General features: G+C 39.3%; 1 protein-coding gene across 1 annotated transcript; it reads right to left on the reverse strand.

Moving 5' to 3' along the window:
- Positions 1-4,712: 4,712 nt before the first annotated feature.
- Positions 4,713-20,640, reverse strand: LOC146381642 (alpha-tectorin-like). Its single transcript, XM_084937732.1, has 25 exons — positions 20,557-20,640; positions 19,472-19,532; positions 19,331-19,354; positions 18,543-18,658; positions 15,040-15,318; positions 14,844-14,939; positions 14,535-14,700; positions 13,884-14,284; positions 13,218-13,794; positions 12,543-13,126; positions 11,161-11,713; positions 10,470-11,068; positions 9,883-10,040; positions 9,255-9,655; positions 8,893-9,089; positions 8,320-8,715; positions 7,949-8,232; positions 7,417-7,694; positions 7,179-7,298; positions 6,858-7,042; positions 6,577-6,737; positions 6,041-6,292; positions 5,710-5,869; positions 5,505-5,607; positions 4,713-5,408 (listed from the first exon to the last, which is right to left on the reverse strand). Exons 2-25 carry the CDS (start codon positions 19,515-19,517, stop codon positions 5,278-5,280), a joined length of 6,267 nt encoding a protein of 2,088 aa, XP_084793858.1. The 5' UTR covers positions 19,518-19,532; positions 20,557-20,640; the 3' UTR covers positions 4,713-5,277.
- Positions 20,641-20,989: the final 349 nt, after the last annotated feature.

Genomic DNA, 20,989 nt, shown 5'->3' on the forward strand with positions numbered 1-20,989 from the left:
ACTATTTTTGACTTTTCTGAGCCCGTCAAGTCCTTCTTTTGACCCATTTTGCCAAAGGAAAGGACGTTGCCTAATAATTATGCACACCTGATATAGGGTGTTGATGTCATTAGACCACACCCCTTCTCATTACAGAGATGCACATCACCTAATATGCTTAATTGGTAGTAGGCTTTCGAGCCTATACAGCTTGGAGTAAGACAACATGCATGAAGAGGATGAAGTGGACAAAATACTCATTTGCCTAATAATTCTGCACTCCCTGTAGTGTTTGTAACTGCAGCTATTCTGTAATGTCAGATATTTCTCATTTTACTTGAGGAAAATTTCATCCAAATAACAGCAGAGGCAAAAGCTGCTGCACCCAGGCAGTCAACACTTGCGGGTTACAAAAAATGAATGTTAACACTTATTAAATTCTTAGAATCAATTGTGGGTGGACTGATGTCTGATATCACCTCACATTTCTTCTTCTGCACCTCCTTATATAGAGATGACCCTTTTGCAGGCAAGACTCGCACTGCCAATACCTGCCCTGTCAAGGATCTGGTTCATCAACCCAGCATTTTAAGTTATTCTGTATTTGGTTCTTTCTTTGGTTTATTGTTATGTTTAATAACTTTATACAGTTTAGTCTTGAGTTTAGTTATTTTTCATATTTCTGAGGTCATTTGTATTTCTGGTTTATGTTTTCTTGTCTTTGTCTCCTATTTATGTGTCCTATGAGAGTCCATCATGTCCTCTGTGTATGTTTTCCGGTTTGTGTCTCTCGCCCTTTGTGTCGTAGTGGTCTGTCTGTGTTTCATTTCCCGCTCTGTCGCTCTCCATGTCTTAGTCATGTCTTTGTGTTTTGTCTCTATCTGTTCCCATGTTCCCCTCCTTATGTTTTTTGTCTCTGCAGTCTGGCGTGGACTCTCGTTCTCCTTTCCTCGTGTCAAGTTCCTACATCTTAGTCATGGTCTCAGTGTTACTTCCTGTTTTTGTTTTTTTTACAGTCTCGTCCTGCGTTCAGTGTGTTCAGTTTTGCTTCCCCTGTCTCATCATGTCTAATTCATTCCTGCTGTGTTCCTAATATGTTTCCACTGACCATGTCTTTCCTCATGTGTATATATTGTGTCAGTTTCCCCTTTTCCCTTGTTTATATGTCTCCATGCCTCAAGTGTTTGGGGATTTCCAGGTGTTCCAAGTTTAATGAATTTACTTTTCCCAGTTTAGGTTTTTGTGATTACTTTTTGTTTAGTTGGTTTTCTTGTTTGTTTAATATTTTTTAAAAATCTAGTTTTGCCTCTTCTCATCTGCATTTTGGATCCTCTGACACTGCAGATCGTGACATGCCCATGTTTTGGACTGCATTTGAGGGCCACATCCACATCAACATAACAGGTTTGGGTCCAGAGAGCATTGTTTAAACACCAGTGCTGATCATACTCATTCCTGTATAACTACAGTCTACTAATCTTCTGACGGACGCTTTCAGAAGGATAATGTGTTTTCATAATGGGGGTTTCCAGTGGTTTAATGTTTATATGACAGGGGTCAGAAACACAATGTACTTGGAGCAGAAAACATTTTTTATTGTCCAGGAAGGAGAATGAAAATACCCAGGATTGGTGGAAGCTGAACATTCGATCAAAATCCAAGTGTTATCAAGCCAAGCCTTTTTTTTGTTCCTAGTAAACTTGTCATGTCTTAAACGTGCCACTGGATCCTCAGACAAAAGAGCACAGGCGTCGTTTATGATCAGTATGAATCAACATTTTACCACTGACATGTTCACTGATTGTGAAACGTGACAGCAGAGATGGCACACTGTGTGCAAAATTCCAAAATTGAAAATGCTTTCCTTATGAATTAATGCATGTGTAAAGTGTAGTAAATTTCTATGTCATTTGATACACAAAGAGGTGTTTAGGAGGGTTATAGAGTTAGTTATGTACCCATTTGGTGGTTACATGTTTTGATATTTACATGTTTGCACATTTGAATGTTCACACCTGCACTTTCAAACCAGTAATAAGTATGTGTTGAATCTACCTCGTTGTTTTCCCTGCATTTATCCGAATATAGGATTTCCTGGCTTCTGAGTGGCCAGTGAAGTCTCATGAGGGCCAGATACAGGAAGTGTTTTTGTTGTTGAGGTGTGCGGTTTGGCCTGTCAGCTGTGGTTGGATGGGAAACACACTCAAATCAAAACACTTGTTGTTTTGATTTGCCACATAAATAAATTTGAATTGAATTACATTAAATTATAAACTCTAACTCCTGGAAAACTGAAATTGCTATTTTAAAGGCTTTTAACATTTAAAGTATTTTATAATACAAAGAATGGTGGATTTTCCCTTCTGTTGAACAAGATGACATTTTTAGTGTCTTTGTAAGCTTTGTAAGTGGCTGCATACTAACTTTTACTTGTCTTTTGATTTGTTTTGTTTTTTTCTTTTATTTTGTTGTAAAGAACTTCAGGGTCTCTAGGATGGGAAACAAGTCACAAGATATCTGCTTCAGTTACTGCACTCAAGCAGATGGATAACAATTTAAGGTAAAATAGCACAAAATCCTGATCCTGTTTCAAAACATAACCCATGAAACGTCCTGATGCATGCTCAATCATCCAGGTAAGTAAATGCCCAAAAGTTGATTCTGTTCATCTGGACGTAGCGTCTTCAGTGGGAGAAACGTTTTGTCACTCATCCAAGTATTCAAGATACCATAAGTAAAAAACAAAAATGTGGGCCTTGTGCAGGTTGCGCGGCTCCTTTTGGGTACATTCCTCCTTTCATTCTTTCATTTTCATTTACTGAGAAATGAAACTAATATCAATCACATAGTAATCATAATCATCACATAATCTTTGTAATTTATCAGAATAAATAATAGCTTTGATAGAAATAACATGAAATATCCTGGCAGCAATGATGACAATGGGATGTGGATAATAATTATTTCTCTTATGTATTTAGGTCAGCAATTATTGCACAGCATTAGCCTACTTAGAGTAAGAACAGGTTTAAAGCTGTGTGCAGGCTCAACCTATTCATTACTCCACCATCAAGTTGGCTTTCACACAAACCCAATCATTCCTGGCTTCCAGTCAAAGCACACCCAGTCCAGGATTTATACATCTACAGTTCCAGCACTCATATAATAAACTGAACGTGACATTGGTTGCTTCACTTGCAGTGCTTGTGTTGAAATCCTGAGAAAAGTTCAACTTTTCAGACACCCGTGCATGTGCTAGCCAGCCACGTGATCTTATCAATGGAAATATCATGAGAGAGCGTGACAGATAACTGTTAAACATAATCACCATGTTGTAAATGAACAAAGTAAGTAAAAGGAAATTTGTCAGTGTTTGTAAAGTGTTATGAATGCCACAATCAAAACCTCTTCATGGGCAAAGCATCATTTAAGCAGGTGGGTCTAATGTTTTTACTCCTGTAACTGTAATCCAAGCTGATTTTCCCGATATTTTCCTTTCCTTCATGAGTTCTTGATTCTAATAGTTAACCATAGTAAGAATTTGTGTCCTGAATTTGTGGTGACAGCCCAATTTTTGTTGAGCAGGGAAGGAGGAAAAATGTCTTATAATAAATGTTATCAAGCCAAGCCTCGTCTTATTCTTAAATAGGTCATTATGTCTTAAAGGTAACACTTGCAACAAACAAGCACAGATGCGCTTAACAATCAATGAGCAACAATTAAAACTGTTATTTGGGAGATCATTCCTACTCTCAGTTTAGAATCATAAGCACAAATGTTTTAACAGATGAGTCACTGATTTGTGGAATTGTGACAGCAAAGATTGCATTGGTTGCTGGAGTACTTTTCTATGCTGTGGTGTGCTGGGGGAGCAGCACAGCAAAGAAGGACTCATCCAGGCTGGAGAAACTGATCAGGAAGGCTGGCTCTGTGGTCGGCATGAAGCTGGACACTCTGGTGACAGTGGCAGAGAAAAGGACACTAAAAAAACTGCTGGACATTATGAACAATGCTGGGCATCCTCTGCACACGGCCATTAACAACCAGAAGAGTCTGTTCAGTGACAGGTTGCTTCTCCCCAAGACAAGAACTAAGAGACTTAAAAACTCCTTTGTCCCACATGCCTTCAGACTGTTTAACTCCTCTCTGGAGGGGAGAGGGAGGGGAAACAGGAGGACAAAGGAGGGGGGAACAACTAAGCTGTAGTGCCTCTTCACTTCACTGTGCAATACCTTTTGTGCAATACTTTTGTTAATAGTCAATGGTGCAATAGACCTCAATACTTGAAATGTGCAATTCACTTGTATTTTTATTTTTATTCCTATTTATTCTATTTGTCCCCTTCGTATATTTTATTTATATATGTCTCTGTATTTATATATGTGTGTGTGTGTGTGTGTGTGTGTGTGTGTGTATATATATATAATATTCTGTAACTCCGTAACTTCTGTCGGTGCTGTGCTTTTGGAAACCGAATTTCCCAGAGGAACCCACCCGAGGGATTAATAAAGTTTTATCTTATCTTATCTTATCTTATCTTATATTGTGTACAAATAGCTTTTCTCCAAAAATAAACATGCTTATCATAAAAATCCAAAAAAGTATTGCGGGTTGCAGCTGGGTGCTAAAGATCAACTTGGCCTTCTACGTCAATAACAGAATGACTATGTGAGACTTTATTCAACAACACATTTTACTGTATGATCTTACTGGAGATAAGAAATAGACATTGTTCATAATCAGATTTTTATTACATATTATGAATGATTTGTGATACATTTAGGCGATTATTCATTAACTTTTATTTCAACTGATAAAACGAAGCAAAAATAGTAATCATGTTAAATTGTAGCTCAAACCGTAGGTACCCAGTTTATTGTACTTCACTTTGTACTATCACTTTATTTTGTAAATCCAAAGTAGTGTTGGTTGAGTTTCTGAGAGACAAGTATATGTGCACTAAATACTTTATTTAATCCTTGATTTGCCCTTGATTATACATCATTATTTTAATTATGATGTAGATTTAATTATAAAAATCTCACACAGAAACCAAGAACAAGTTAATCTTATCAACAAACAGTGAATGCAACAAGAAGGTTAAAACTTTAATATCACACATATTTTATCCCATTTAGATTTAAAGCCAACTTACTGCACACCTTACCACAACTAAAGAAACACTCCTCAAGAAAGACAAAGACAACACTCAGATGAAAAATACCATTGAGAAGTGACTGAATAATGAATGGTTTTCAAAATATGGATCATTTTTGATCTCCAGAGTTTTGGCGGTTTCTAGACTGGAGTTTTGGGAGCAAACCGTTTGACCAACAGGGTTACCAGCATGCTGGCTAGGATCAAACTGGCCAGCAGGGCCAGCAGAGGTGTCACCTGGCTTTGGCCACTGTTTAATTGCATCACTGGGTCTGCAAGAGAAGAACCAAGTTTACATTTACTTTATCCGTAAACTTTATGTGATCTATAAGAGTGCAAGGTGAAGAGACATGAGAGCTTCAATGTACCTCTGCTACCTGGCCTTGAAACAAGCGGTCCAAGTGAGATGGATGAAGTGTCATGGAAGGATGCATCCCTCCGAACTCGCCTGTGGTAACCCGGGTAACAGCGCTGAGAGAAAAAAAATGTTTATAGGCTTCTGCAGATTTAACAGTTTTTAAATTTATTAGGTAAGAATGAAAACCAATAAGAATTTATAACAGTGGTACGTACAGCTGTGCAATTGTTGTGTCTCAAAAGACACAGGTGGACATTGCAGTGAAGGTAAATGGATGAATAGTTGGTAAAAGTGAACATCCTGAAGGAGAATCGGGCCTCAGTAGAGATGCCGTTCTGAATCAGCTCTACTGTTCCATCAGCTTCATTGGGACACCTGGAAGACAGGTAGACGTTTAAATATCCCAGATTATAGAGCAAAGCAGCAGAATTCATTATGAGGAAGAATTGGTGGAGAAAAAACGAGGAGAGGTCTGTCTCGGGCTAATTCTTTCAAGTTTTTAATAAAGTATACTAAGACAAGGTGACAGTGCAAACGTGCTCTTACTCTGCAGTAATAAGATCCCAGCGGATGGGGTAATTTGGCATGTTGACTGGTGTGGCCCAGCAGGAGTCCAGAATGGTGGAGATGTGGCTTTGATCCACTCCTTCTGTTCTCACCGCCACATATAACCTCTGATCTATTTCCATTTGTATGTTTGTGTCACTCCTGAAGGGGAAGCGGAAGCCAGGGTCCTGGAAGGGGATCATTCTTATGCTGTACTGTCCTTGACCGGTTGCAATCTTCTTCCTAATGATGCTACAAAAAACATAATAATACTACAAATGAGTTCATTATTAAATGATGAACATTATTAACATGCATGAACATCAAAAAGTGTAATGTTAATGTGCGGCAAAAATGACGTTCTCATTTTCATGTTTTTATTTTGTCTCATTGTCAGTATTGTGATCTTAAAGCACTATCTTTCAAAATAAGTTCCCAAAAGATGCCTGAAGTGCACATTTAATTACATAAAACACTGGAATATGTAAAAATCTTATCTAAGTATTGTATATAATGCATAGGAGATGTATTGTTACCTTTCTACAGGATTGATGCCCACAGCCATAGACAAGGCCTGATTCAGGGGGTATTCGCAGCAGAAACGCAGATTGATGCTCCTCTGGCGGCTGATAAGACTTCCATGAGGATCCACAATACCCTGGACGATGTTCTCATACATGAAATGTGTTCCGTTGCTCTAAAATTAAAAAAACAAACCATTACAAATTGAATATGATGTCATTTATAATATAAATGACAAAACATGACATGTATAATAACAGTGACTATCCATAATATTTTGGTTTTATAACTGTACCCTGAGTGCTGTCCCACACAGACGGTTGTCATTGTCAAAGTGGAAAACCAGTCGACCATACTCAAGAGTCCCATTGCAGGATTCATCTCGGAGATGGAGGGCATCAGAGTGAAAACCAGCCTCAAATAGCTGACAACGGGACACGGACATGGTGCCTGAACCACTGGCACAAGTGATGGTTGAGTCTGTTAATACAAGTTTAAAAAGAAGAATAAGAAAACAAATAACTAACAAATCCCATTTTTCTTGTACAAACTGCACTGCAGTACCATTGCCAATGACCCAAAAATAAAACAAGGTTTAAATAGGAGCTTCCTTCACCATAGCTTTCATTGTTGCCTCGGTCATGGTGTTCATCACAGAAGCAGCCATAGACACCGTCCTTCTTACCACACCACTCGTACTCTGTGCAGTTCAGCTGTTCACATGGGTCTGACTCCTCTGCAGAAGAAGAGTGACAGGGGTACAATAAAAGAAAGCCAATCTTTCAAGAAAAACCTGTTAAGCTCTATCAAAAGACATCAAAAAGACATCACTTAATTATCCAGCACAAACTTACCACACAGTAAACCAGAGCGCCAGTCAGGGATGTCTAGCCCTAGAACAGAACAGGTTTTCTCATAGGCTGAGACAGCAGAACACAGCATGCCATTGGCTGGAGTGTAGAGGCAGAGGTCGTAGACACAGGAAGTGAAAAATGGCTCAGGGTGAGAGTGCAGGTGACAGGCTCTGAATGGACCGGTGGTGTTGGTGATGACACTGCAGAGTTGGGAGTATTCTTCTCTAAAGGTGCAGTCATTCAGTCCATCGCCACTTCTTTGATCAGTAGACCCACATCTGGAAAAGACATATGTTTAACACTTTGGGAAATTTTGTGTACTTTGGTAAAATGTCCTGTACATCTACACTCCCAATTCACACTCAACACAACAGTACATTTATTATTTTTACTGGATTGTAATATATATGCTGTTGTCCTTAAATGTCCATAAAATCTTCTCATTCAAAGCAAGACATTATGTTATATTAGTTGATGAAGGTCAACAAGGCTCTATTTTTGGAATATCCTAAAAAAGTTCCAAACAGCTCACCCTGGTTGGCTTCTTGTTGACTTCCAGCTCTGTCCAAAGTCATTGTCATTTTGTGCCAGTGTGCCATTGGGTGAGACTTTGTCATCCCCAGAGTCGCCATTGAAGTTTCCACACATACCTGTGACTCTGTTTTGACGGTTTTGGGCGATTCTTACCAACAAAGTACTCTGGCCATCAAACTGGACCGCCAGGTCAGGTGCATCGACAACTATGTAGCTGCCTTCCCTTACCACCTGAGCTAAAGTTATTGCAGAGGTGGGAAGAGACACTTCTCCACCATTTACCTAGAAGAACAAGAGTTATGAGAGACATGCAAAGTACCTGCTGTGAAGGTGTTCATATGAGCGAAACGTAGAAAGCTTAGTATTTACCGTTACTCTTTTATTGGGTCCGATCCTGATGTGCACACTTTCTGGATGATTTGAGAGGTATATGTCCACTGCAGACACAAATGACACACGGTTGTTTCCACGGTGATTGTTGGTGGCTATCACCTGAAACTGGGTTTCGTTAGTGCCATGGTTCGTGCTCTCAGTGATGATGTAGGAGCAAGTTCCCTGGAAATGAGCCACTGCTCCATCAAAGGTGATGTAGTGTGGATCCCCCCACACTGTGCAGGTGGACATGGCATCGTAACAGCCCAGCTGGCCGTCTCTGATGGAGCACTGTTGTGCTGGAGTGCAAGACTCAGCAGAACATCGCAGGTCATTTGGAGCGTGACATTCACATCTCTGTGAGCAACTGTTTGTCCAGAAGGACTCGCCAGCCTGTGTGAGAGAATGCAACAAAAAGAGGAAGAATAACCACAACTTTAGTAAAGCCTACCATGTATTTACTGTTGCCAAGCTGTCATTGTTAATTATCTGCTCAAATCATTTATGAAATTAAAACCTTTAAACTATATCCCTCTTTTATATAGCTCTGTGGTTCTTTGTAGAACTTACATTATAGTAGAATCCATTATACTGGCAGCCACAGCGTTCCACTGGGACACAACTGGTTCCACTCCTGCGGTAGCCTTCGTCACAGAAACATCCCTCGGAGCAAGCCCGTTCACAGGTGGTATCATTACTGCTGGCACAGGTGTGGCCACAGTCAGTACCACACAGCTCATAATGGCTGTTGGCTGGACAGTCCAATGCTGAAAAATCAAGAAAGCAAAAGATGGATGTCAGGTGGTTAAAAAAACAGTCATGAAACTTAGACACCATATTTCAACACACTTACAAAAACAACAACAAAAAAGAAGCAATTTATTTTCTTGTGCTTGATACTATATCAGCAACACAATGACAGGTGTACTCACCGCAGGTGGTATTTTGTCTCCAAGGGTAGATTCGAACATTAGCAGACTGACAGGCTCTAACATATGTTTCAAGAGCCCTGCAAAGGAGGTCATGACCTCGATTTCCTGCCACACACACGTCAAACACACAGTCGTTGAAATATGGTGCACGGTCCACCTTATCATGGCAGAAACTGAAGGGGCCATCAGCTGCCTGGATCACCTCACATTGATCTCTAGCGGGCTGTTCATTGGGACATCTCGGACATGATGAGCCGCATCCATCACTGCAGGTGTAGTTTCCTGGGACCTTCCAGGCTCTCCCAAACTCATCTGGAGATGCGACTGTTGTTCCAGATGGGGTGTAGAAGTCATCATTTGAATTTCCATTGAAGTTTCCACAAAGTCCACATGTTTTTCCCCTTTTGATGAGAACAGTAAGATAAAACAGATTCATTGGTTTTACTGTAGGGAGGATCATCAATCTTATGGGACACCCCAAAAGACCATTCTGAGCCAAATAAAATCCTGTGCATTCGAATTATGTTATAAAAGTGTGGTAGTGCATAACTATGAACACTTTTAAAGGTGTGAGTGTGTGAGCAATTGCAACACCAGCTGATTTTGAGCGAAGATGAATGGCAGATACCTGTAATTTGGAGGCACAGTGATAGAAACTGTACTCCATCCATCGTATATGACGCTTAAGCCAAAATCAGTGCGGACAATTGTTCGAGATCCACTGGCAAAGATAGATACTCGACTTCCATTCAAGAGAATTGGTACATTCTGTGTTATTCCATTTACCTGGGACATTGGAAGAACAATTTAGGAAAGCCAAAAATATTTAATTTTATTCATATGCCCTTTATCCGTAGTCATATGTCAGTACTAAACAAATGCAATAGCAGCACAATGACCAACAGCACATGGCAATTATTTACCAAGGATCTCTCACATTTGGTTATTTTTTATTACTGTCCCTACAAGTGTAAGTGATAGCTCATTGTTAAAAATAAACTCAGTGAGGCTCTCTAGTGAAGAAATTGAAGTTTCCAGACTACTTTCTCTTTAACATTCCTTTACAGCAATTTTGTGTTGTCCATTTTCTAACAATACTTTGCAGTTAAGTGGAGGTCTCTCTCATGGTAGGTTCATCTGCAACTGTCTGTGGCTTTAAATTTTGCTTTTTAAAATGTAAAATATGAGTAATTGTTCAGAAACAGTTCCGCTCACCTCTACCATACCCCTGTTGTATCTTGACATGTGCACATGATAGCCCCACACATTCACGAAAACTTCTGCTGTGACTGAAACTGGCAACCCATTCAATGCCTCATTCTTAGCTTCCACAGAAAACTGATTCAGCTCATCAGTGGCATTACAAAGGGTCACCAGAACATAGCGACATGTTCCTTGGAAGTCATAGGCCTTACGATCAAAGGTGAAATAGTGAGGGTCTCCAGAGGCAGAGCAGGTGCCAGAAGGGTTGGGATGGCAGCCAAACCCGCCCTCCACCACACGGCAGGACTCCTGGGGCCCACAGGAGTTGGGAGTACAGTGGACGTTCCCTGTAGTGCCGTTACAGGTACACAAGCTCTGACATTGTTCACCATCCCAGAACTGCTCACCACTTTCGCGATAGCGTCCTTGATGATAGCATCCACAAGATGTTGGTGGAACACACTGGTCGCCATTGAGAATAAAACCACTGTTACACTGACAGCCCTCCTGGCACACAGTATCACAGGTGAAGGGGAAAGAGAGGCTGGGGCAAGCAGAAGGACAAGAGGTTCCACAGAGTTCATAATGGCTGTTTGACGGGCAGGTTAGTGCTGGAGAAAAACAAACAGGTTAACATAAAAAAGCATTTTTTAACATTTGGATATCATGGCTAGAATTACTTCAAAAACAGTTGAATGCTTACCACAGCCAGTTGCATTTCTCCATTGTCCTAAGGCAACACCCTTCTGTTGACACATTAGTGCATAATCTCGTAGGACGTCACACAGAGTTGATGCTGGATTGTTAGAGCCCCTCATGATCTTCACACATACATCCACCTGCTGGCTTGGGTCAACCTCAGACCAACAGGGTACAAATGGCCCATCTGGTGAGCTGAGAATGCCACAGTACTCAGTAGAATTGTAATTAGTTGTAGAATTTTGGTTCATGCTTTCCACACAGTGAGCAGCCAGAGAGCCATCTCGCCAACTGTCTCCAAAATCCTGAGAACTGTTGACCAGGACACCGTTGGGTGTGCGGAAGTCATCATGCGGACGACCATTGTAGTTACCACAGAGTCCACCCAGTGAACCGCTGTAGACACCAGGAGCAGTGACACGGACAAAGTGAGGCCAGACTGTCTGCACAGTTACACCAAAGGAGGTGCGAATGATGACACTGCGCAGGTTGCTGTAGAAAATTTGGATTCCATTGGACCTAGCGCTGAAAGGCAGCCTGATCACCTGACCAGCCACCTAAAAGGCGTTAAAATAGTCAGTCATAATAATTATAATAACACTTTCAAGTAAAGACCATTTTGTTAATGATGTTTCCATCTGTCATTTCCCAATAAGTCCTAAGCTTGGTACTTATTGTAGAATATAGTAGATAATAATTTTTTTACCAAACAACCAGTTTGGAGCTATTATATTAGATCATTTTTATTTGTAACAATTTCCAGATTGACTCTTAGAGCTAACTGGTCTTCCTTAATGCAGCTCCAAAACTCTGCAACAGCCTTTTCTGTCTATCTTACATCTTGACTGTTTTAATTTATTATGCTTTAAAGTGCTAATTGTTTCAACTGCTTCAATATACCCCACTATAATCAACATCTGTTGTATTTACTATACTGTGGTACTATAAAAATGTCATACTATAATGATCACATGGCAGCCTGTGATGTGATGGTCTGTTTAAATGAAGGAGTATATCAGTAGGACAAATTGATAGTTAGTTAAATAACATCATACTAAATTAAAAAGTAAAAGTAAAATGAATATTGAATATAAAATGAATCATTTTGGTACACTATAAAGGAATTCATTCTTATAGGGGAAAAAAGCAACTCAAAGCTAAGTGACAGTATTTAAAGGTAACCTTTCCTATTTCAGATTTTCTGGTGTAATATTCTGGTTACAATGAAAACAACAATGTAGAATAATGTCCGAATAAGTACAGAGTGATCTCTACTTAATGATTCCCTATTATTAGTAGCTTATCTGCTTGTGTCAACTTTTTTGTGTGTCTTTCATTATGACACATTAATCTACAATGACTTTCAATTGTATTTCTGTCATTTACCTGAACTTTGCCGTTTATTTCCATCTCAATTGAGACCTGTGTCCCCTCTGCCTCAAACTTTAGCACATTGGAAAAGTCTTGCTGGTTTCTTGGCACTTTTTCTGCTGTCACCGTGAAGTTTGGGTGACTGGACAGTCCCATAACTTTGGCAAGTGTCAGTTGACACGCCCCAGGATATTGGTATGTCAGTCCATCAAATGTCTGATATGACCCTGGGCCTCTGATCCAGCATGTTTCATAGCTATTTGGTCTGCATCCTCTTTCTCCATCCTGTACCCTGCATGATTCAAATGGCCCACAACCATGAGAGTGGCAAGTCATGGTGCCATAACTGCAGCTACAACGTCTCCCACAGTTTTCATCTAGTATTACAGTTTGTCCAGAGCGGTAGTAATGGCCCTCAAAGCTGCAGCCACACTCAGCATGAGGGACGCAGACCCCACCACTGAGGATGTAGCCTGAATCACAGATGCAGCTTTCCTGCACAGGGAGAGGACAGTTGTGGATGGAGTTGGGATTGAGACAAGTAGCTGGACATCCTGTGCCTTCAGACTCAAAGTGGCTGTTGGCTGGGCATGGGATTTCTAGAAAGAAGAGAAAAAATTAGATTTTAGCATCTGTGGCATTTTAATAAAATTATATTTTGAAATAATTTTTAAAAATTGGTTAATATACCACAAAAGCCGGTTCTCCTCCAGCTTTGCAGCCGAATATTATTTTGTTGACACTGACTTGCATACACACTTAAGGCTTGACAGAGAATAGGTTGGTACCCTCCTCCTACACACAGATCATACAGACAACTGTCTGCAAAGGACTGTGGAGGAAGTTGTTGATGGCAAGCAGCAAAAGGTCCAGAACTACTGCTGAGGATACCACAGTGGCCAGTGTTGCTGTACAATGCTGTCTGTTGTGCAGTGCAGCCAGCACAGGCCAGACCTCCACACTGTGCCTCACAACCAGGCTCATTATCCCCAGATGCTCTCCAGCTGTTAGCAAAAACCACATCAGAGCTCACAAGCTCGCCCTGGCGTGTGCGAAAGTCATCTTGAGGTTGATTGTTGAAGTTTCCACAAAGACCGCATGTTGTATTCTGATAAGTGTAGGGCAAGCTGATCTGGACATAATGATTTGTGTCATAAGACACCACTAAACCAAAGTCAGTGCTGACGACCACAGAAAAACCTGACTCATAAACTTGCACGGTGCCATTGCTAAGGAAGAATGGAGTGGATGCAAAGTTCCCGTTAACCTGTAAAAACACCAGCATACAGAAAGAGTAAAACACACATGTCACAAACACATATCACCGCAAGTTTAAACTTGATTCTTATTCCATACCTTTGCCTGACCACGACGTCCTTTGACAAGCTCAATTGTGTCATTGTAGACATGCACTTTCACCAGTCGTGTCCAAGAGACTCGAGTACTGCCTCTGTGCTCATTTTTGCCTTCTACTCTGTAGTAGGGCAGTCCACTGTTACATTGCTCAGAGAGAACATACGTGCAAGTGCCCTGAAAGTGGAACACTCGGTTATCAAAGGTGTAGTAATGGGGATCACCACTTATGGTGCAAGCGCGTCTCTGCACTGTCTGGCAAGAAAACCGGAAGGAAGTTTGCTGGCAGATCTGTGAAAAGGAGCACGGCTGGTTGCGGCACTGCAGGCCTGCTGAGGTGCATGTGCACTTCTGTGCACAGGTCCTGTCACTCCAGAAGGAATCACCAAGCTGCACTGGTAAACCTTTGAAACAATAGAAAAATGAATACTTTACATTTTTTTACTTCAACTTGAAGAGATTCTTACTACTCAAACAGTGTTAATTTTGAAATTTTAGGATTCATTTTTGTTTATTGTTTTCACAGAGTGAAGATCAAAAAATGAAGGGCTAGAGAGGGGGATTGTCATTTAATATAATAACATTCTTCTCATAGAATTCTCGTAGAATTTTGATCAGCTGGCTATGATGATCGTTCTCTAGTTCAGGTCTTACTGTTGAAAGTACAGCCTCTTGATCCATGGTCCGTCCTGAAGGCCCAGCGACCGGGCACATGGACATTGCTGCTGAGACGGAAATTTGAGAACTGTCCTGTTGCGTTTCCTGAGAATGATCCAGGGATGGAAAAATGGTGAGTAGAATTGACTGTGTCATATCCAGCCTGAAAATGACATGTCACACTGTTAAAAATAATTGCATGGTTATTTTGTATTTATATATCCCTGCATTTAACTTAAAGTAAGAGATGGCCACAAAAACTAAAAATATATGTTTTTACTATATTATATTTTAAATGGTACCAACCTGTATAGAACGTGCTGTGTAGTCTATTTGCCCATAGTTCATCAGCACAAATGAGTACTGGCCACCCGATATCAGGACAGCTTGGAATGTTGTTTGCTGAAAAAAAGCAACTTCTTGTTTTTAAAGTATATATATTCATAGGTATTATAACCCTATACTTCATATTGATTGCATAATTTAGTAAGAGGTGACTTACTGTTTCATTCCTTCGAAAATAGGCAACCTCAAACCAAGTTGCAACAAAGACCCAGTTTGCATTAAAATTGAGTCCTGGAAAGTATTGATTAATGTCCTGTGTAGCTTGCTGGAGAACACTGCCACTGGTGTATTGGTTGTAGTAGATCTGACCATTTTCTCTGTTGTCTAAATCTGTCCAGAATGGAGCGATGATGTCTCTGGATCCATACATTGGAAACCGTTGCGGGCTGAAGCTAGACCATGATGCATCAAAGGTCAGATGCCCATTGTTGTTTACCTAGAAAATAAAAACATTCTTGTAAGTCAAAACCAGTATAAATTAGGTATCAACTGTAGGCACTTCAGACACAGGTGTTGATCACTTGTTATTAAAATGGTGGATCTGATATCACTGTGTTGGTCTTGTTCCTGCATCATCATAGTAATATTGGTCCAGGATCAATATTACAACTGACCAGTCATGTTGTTGTAATATTATGTCTTTGTAAGGAAATGTAAGGATGTGTATGTAATGTAAGGAAAAAACATTTTAATAAATACATTGTCAGGGTTAAGCTTGCTGTTGGCCAAATTTATGTTACTTTTTGATTTGCAAGTGATAGTTTTTAATAGCATTAGCCAGATTCTTGACTAATGCAAACTCAATTTTCAGACATGCTCATGATCAGTTGCGATGTTGGCCCTGGACTAGCATTATTATGATGATATAGGAACAGCACCAACACAGGGATATCAAATTGTACCATTCAAACCTATACTATACCTGTAGTGTAGTATAAATAAATAGAGGAAACAATAATCACTCACTGATGGGGTAATGAGTCAGATTCACAAAGATGAACAAAATACTTTTGACTTATTAAAAACATTAAATCTCAAAATATAAGTTGATATTTAAGTACTCTATACCTAGTTTGCAACTATAAGGATAATGTTAGCTTTGTGCTAGCCATTTCTCATATTTATACTAGTTTAGTTAGCTGGAGATAAAATACCATTGCTCGTTTTCTGACTCATCCACATTCCAGTATAAGAGATTGCTTACTGTCAAAATGCTTTAGTTCAATGCCCAGAACAAACATGAGCTAATTTGGCAAAAACTGGAATTTTACTTATTAGTGACACAGTGCAAATTGTTTGAGCTGATTTTGCCCATAGATTGCATGTAAAAGATAAATGGCCACACTGCAAAGCCTTAGCTGATAGTTCTGACCACTACTATCTATGTGTTATAAACCAGCTGATGATAAAGGGGTCTATCTGAGAAAGTAGATCCACCCTAAGATAAACATTACAGATCTGCATTAGGATCTGCTTGTGCCCAGGTGAAGTAAATTTCATCATTAGCTGGTGATCGCAAAGTTCTATGCAGAAGACCAATACCCTGTCAATTTTTTTGTGACCACATGAACTCATCAACGTAAACACAATGGTTCACTTAACCAACTTTGTCTCCTACAGACAGAATTCAAAGAAGTGTACGAGAAATAATGTCTAATTTTTATCTAAAGAATACTAGGAGTTTTCTTTCTTTCTTTTGTTTAACCTTTATTAGGAGAAAATTGTTTTGCCTAACAATCAGACACCAGCAGCCCATGCTGATATTTGGGGAATCTTTATTCAACTATTAAATATAATAATATTTAATAATATAATTTATAGCAACAAAATTTTCATTATGTATGATGTATTCTGATGTCATTGTGTTGCTAGCAACTGTCTAATAACAGGTTAAAATTATTCATTTCAAATGTTTATGTACCTACAGTACCTTAGAAAAGCATCATTTTCATTTCCCAACAATAACATCTAATTTATATTCACAAAAATTATACATGATGTATCATTCCATGTACTAATTTACAAAGTCAAGAACAATGTTTTGGGGTGGGAGTTTGTTTGTTTTTTGCCTGTCCCATTTGGTTCTTTAGCCATCAAAATTTCTGTCTGAAGGCCAACAAAGATACCCTACAGATTTACTTTAACAAGTGGACCATCACGACCTTGCCATAGTGGTCCATTTGATCCATCTTTGTTGTTATTATTTATTTATTTTATTATATTTTTAGTTGTTAAAGATGGGACAGACATGGCTGGGGGATAGGAAAGGGAGGAAGGAAAAGAAAAAAGCTATAGCCCTGTCCCCCAGGGCATGAAGCAGGCATGGAGGAGATCCAGGCCCCAGAGTGCGAGAGCCCAAGAAGGACCATTGGAGGGGCATCCATGTCACCCTCCTGGGAAAAGCTGAGGAGACCCCCAGACGAGGGGTCACCCAGCAGCCACAGAGCAGAAGCCAGAGGGGGCTGCAGTGACGTGCCCGCGGGCTCTGCCGGCAGCCAGCTGTGCCAGAGTGAATCAAGCCGCAGGCCCAGAGGCCTGAGGGCCCCCAACCCTGTAAGAAGGACCCGACTGAGTCCCGGGCACCCAGTCCCAGATACCTAGAACCACCAACGCACTGACGCCTGGAGGCATCAGCTACCGGCAGGGAGTGTGGCGAGGGGAGATAGGCCTCCTTCCCAGAGAGGTGGAGTCTAAGTCCCGACCTGACATATAGACACACACGTACAGGCACACACAGACACAAACGTGCATTCCCTCCCTTATGCACACATACCAATACTCAGCACTCACCTAATGTGAAGACAAACACTAATGGACACTGTACACACAATCACAACCCCCAACCATACTCTATATCCCAGGTCCAGGTGCCCTCGCCCCACAGGGGGAAGCCGCACCATCTTGCACTGCAGTCATGTATAATTAACTGTATGCAACAACAAACTCTGACAGCACTTTAATAGTGTCTTTAATAGTGACTAAGAATCGCTAACAATTTGGTAACCTATTGTGATTCATAAAGTAAGCTTTTGGTGGAAAGGAATGACACCCTGCATTAACTTGCTACCTGATATGTGGGTGTGCAGAGGTGGCAGAAATACCAAACAGTGTTTGGTCTCCACACATGGCAAAAGCTGAAAGATGTTCAAAGAGTGACCTTATGCACACATAGGTATATATGCACACATTAACATGTGGGACTCTTACTAAATAGCTGCCTTTGTCAAACTATGTGAGTTGTCCCCTGGTGGTCATTAGAAAAAACATATATTTAAGGAACATATTGCGAGCATTGACTTCACTTTCAGACCCAAAAGCTACACCCAGCCATCTTTTTTTGCAGTCTACGATAAATCATCACTGCTTTACAGCTACATTTTCCTTGTAAGTAATTATTGGTCCTACATTCCACCACACAGAAGCATTCAACTATTTTTATATATTTTGGTACTGGATGAAAATGACAAGTCAGCAAGTAATGTAGAAATTGAACATACATTATTACTTTCATAACAGTGAATTTTCTTTTCTTTTTCTTTTTCATTTCATTTTCATGCATGTACAATTCAGCTCTGTGGTTGTAACTGATTTGTAACTGCATTTAAAATGCAGATGTATAAAACAAAGATGTTTTAGTTTTCCAAAACATAATTTACTTACATAAATCTGATTACACGACTGTCCAAAATACAGGAAATCCCGCTGTAGGACAATAAGAGGAGAACTTCCATCGTCTGAAGCATTGTTTGTTGTTCCAGATATTGGATAGAGGGTACCTTAAAAGAGTAAAAAAGGGATTTGCCCCATTATGCTGCAGTTTAAACACTGTATCCTACAGATACAGTGTCTTAATAAATACAACCCCAATTCCAAAAAAGTTACTGTCAAAAAGGTAACTAAAAATACATTGAAGTTATTTGCAAATCTCAGAAACTTCAATGTATTTGAAATTAAACACACAAACAGTTTGAACTTAGAACTGTACCATTAAAAAAATATATTGGTTCATTTCAAATTAGATGGCACCAACAAATCTTATAAAAGCTGTGATTCTAAACAGGAAAAAATGAAGGAACACTTTGCAAATCGTTGTTTAGATTCCAATTCCATTACTTTATTTTGGAATTGGGGTGGTGCAGCATGAAGAACCAGAATAAATCCTTTTGAAAGCATTTTGGCCTGTCATAGCAGGAAGAGTAAATCAGAACACAAAAACAGAACACTATAGAACTAAAAAACAACAACCAACAAGGAGGTGGTGGCCTCAGACTGAACTCAGATCAGATTATTCTAAAAAGCCACCTGATGAGATAACTCTTATATTAAAATAATGTGCAGCTAAAATTTTGATGACAGAGGAAAAAGTTTTGATTACTGTTAGTGTTTTCTGATAGATCTTCAAGAGAATGTTAATAAATTATAGAGAGGTGATCAAAGCTTTCACTTACTTGTTGTCTGAGGACTCACATGACCTATCACAATAAGCACGTGTTTGAATACGAATCTGAGAATCCTCACATCGTTAAACAGCAATAAGCTAATCAATACAACAACAATAAATCATTAGGCTGATTTTATTTAATACTCACCTATAATCACCAAAAGCAGCAAAAACAATGGGGTTTGACCCGCCATAACTCAAAATCAAACCTGCAGAATGAATATACATAAATAAAAAAGTGGGTATGCAACATGTATATGTACACAATTTGTTAAGTAGCTTATAGAGCAGAAGATGTTTTGAAGTTTAAATGTTGATGTGCACTGAAATACTCTCAGCTAATAATATAGGCATTACTGCGCAACATCAGTGAAATCTAAACATGGTGTAATGGCTATCTTTGTTTCTTCTTGGAGTTCTCTATTTCTCTTATATCTAAAATAAGAGTCTGGATGGACAAGAGGCTGTTTTATGCGTCGCTTTGTGCAACAACGACGGTAAAACCATCGTATCGATTCGCCATTCACTTGTTTTATTTCTCACAAATTCTCACAACAAAAGCACCATATCCCTTTCAGGCTTTTCAAAATAAAACATGTAATAACTATAAATGGCGCTAACACATGGCTTTATAAATTTAAGCATAGACATAATATAATAGCACATAATAATAATATAAAACAATCCCAGAGAAGTCTGAAAATAATTTTTAGGTTAACCTCCTAAGACCCGAACTCTTCCATGGTGTGCATTTTTAATTTCTCTTTGATATTTGGGTATATTGGGGCCGGATCATCATCATCATCATCATCATCGTTTATTTATATAGCACTTTAAAAACACACAAGGCTGACCAAAGTGCTGAACAACAGAAACATAATAGATACCATAAGAATAATAAATACGATAAAATAATAAACATAGCGAAAACAATAAAATACAAGTCAGTCAACCACTGAATCAAAAGCCAGTGAATAAAAATTATGACTGTAAAAACAAAGAATTACCAGATTTATTTATGTTTTTACCTTATTTTTGTTTTCAAGAAAAATAAAAGCATAGGAGAATATTCGTTTAAAATTTTGATAGAACAGTAGCAGTATAATGTCCTCATAAGTGGATATCAGGCCCCTGTAGAGCAAAATTGAGTATTTTGGTCTAAATAACCCAAAATGTGATGTCCACATATGTGGATGCCAGGTCCTAGGAGGTTAACCGAAATAACTTAATTACCTTGTCACGTCTTCTTTGGCTCATATACATCTCATGTGAAGGAACAGGACTCCCTGCAGCAATGCTTTTGTACTGCCAGCACTGGTAGAGTTCCAATAAATGTTCTTTGTCTTACCTCTAATGTGCATGAGACACTCACAAAGAACGTTGTTTCCTCATAGCAATGAATCATACTTTTAAACATTCATTATAATAATCTCGAGTTATTGTGCACATTAAAAAAGAAGAAAAGGAGATGTAATAATGTAACAAAGGCCTGAGTAAGGAATTGTGGGATAGTATTTGTTTCAGATAGGCTATTCTTAGACAATTCAAATCTATGTCGTTTAATCTGTCAAGTAAAAAAAAATAAATGCAAACAAAACAAAAAAAAGTTCTGTTTTTTCTTTTTATTACTTTTTTTATTGGTGTCAGTAACAAGTTGTGCTTCAAA

Source organism: Perissodus microlepis, chromosome 8, assembly GCF_051167445.1.
Source record: "Perissodus microlepis isolate ML-2025 ecotype Zambia chromosome 8, ASM5116744v1, whole genome shotgun sequence".
In the NCBI taxonomy this organism is placed as follows: Eukaryota; Metazoa; Chordata; class Actinopteri; order Cichliformes; family Cichlidae; genus Perissodus; species Perissodus microlepis.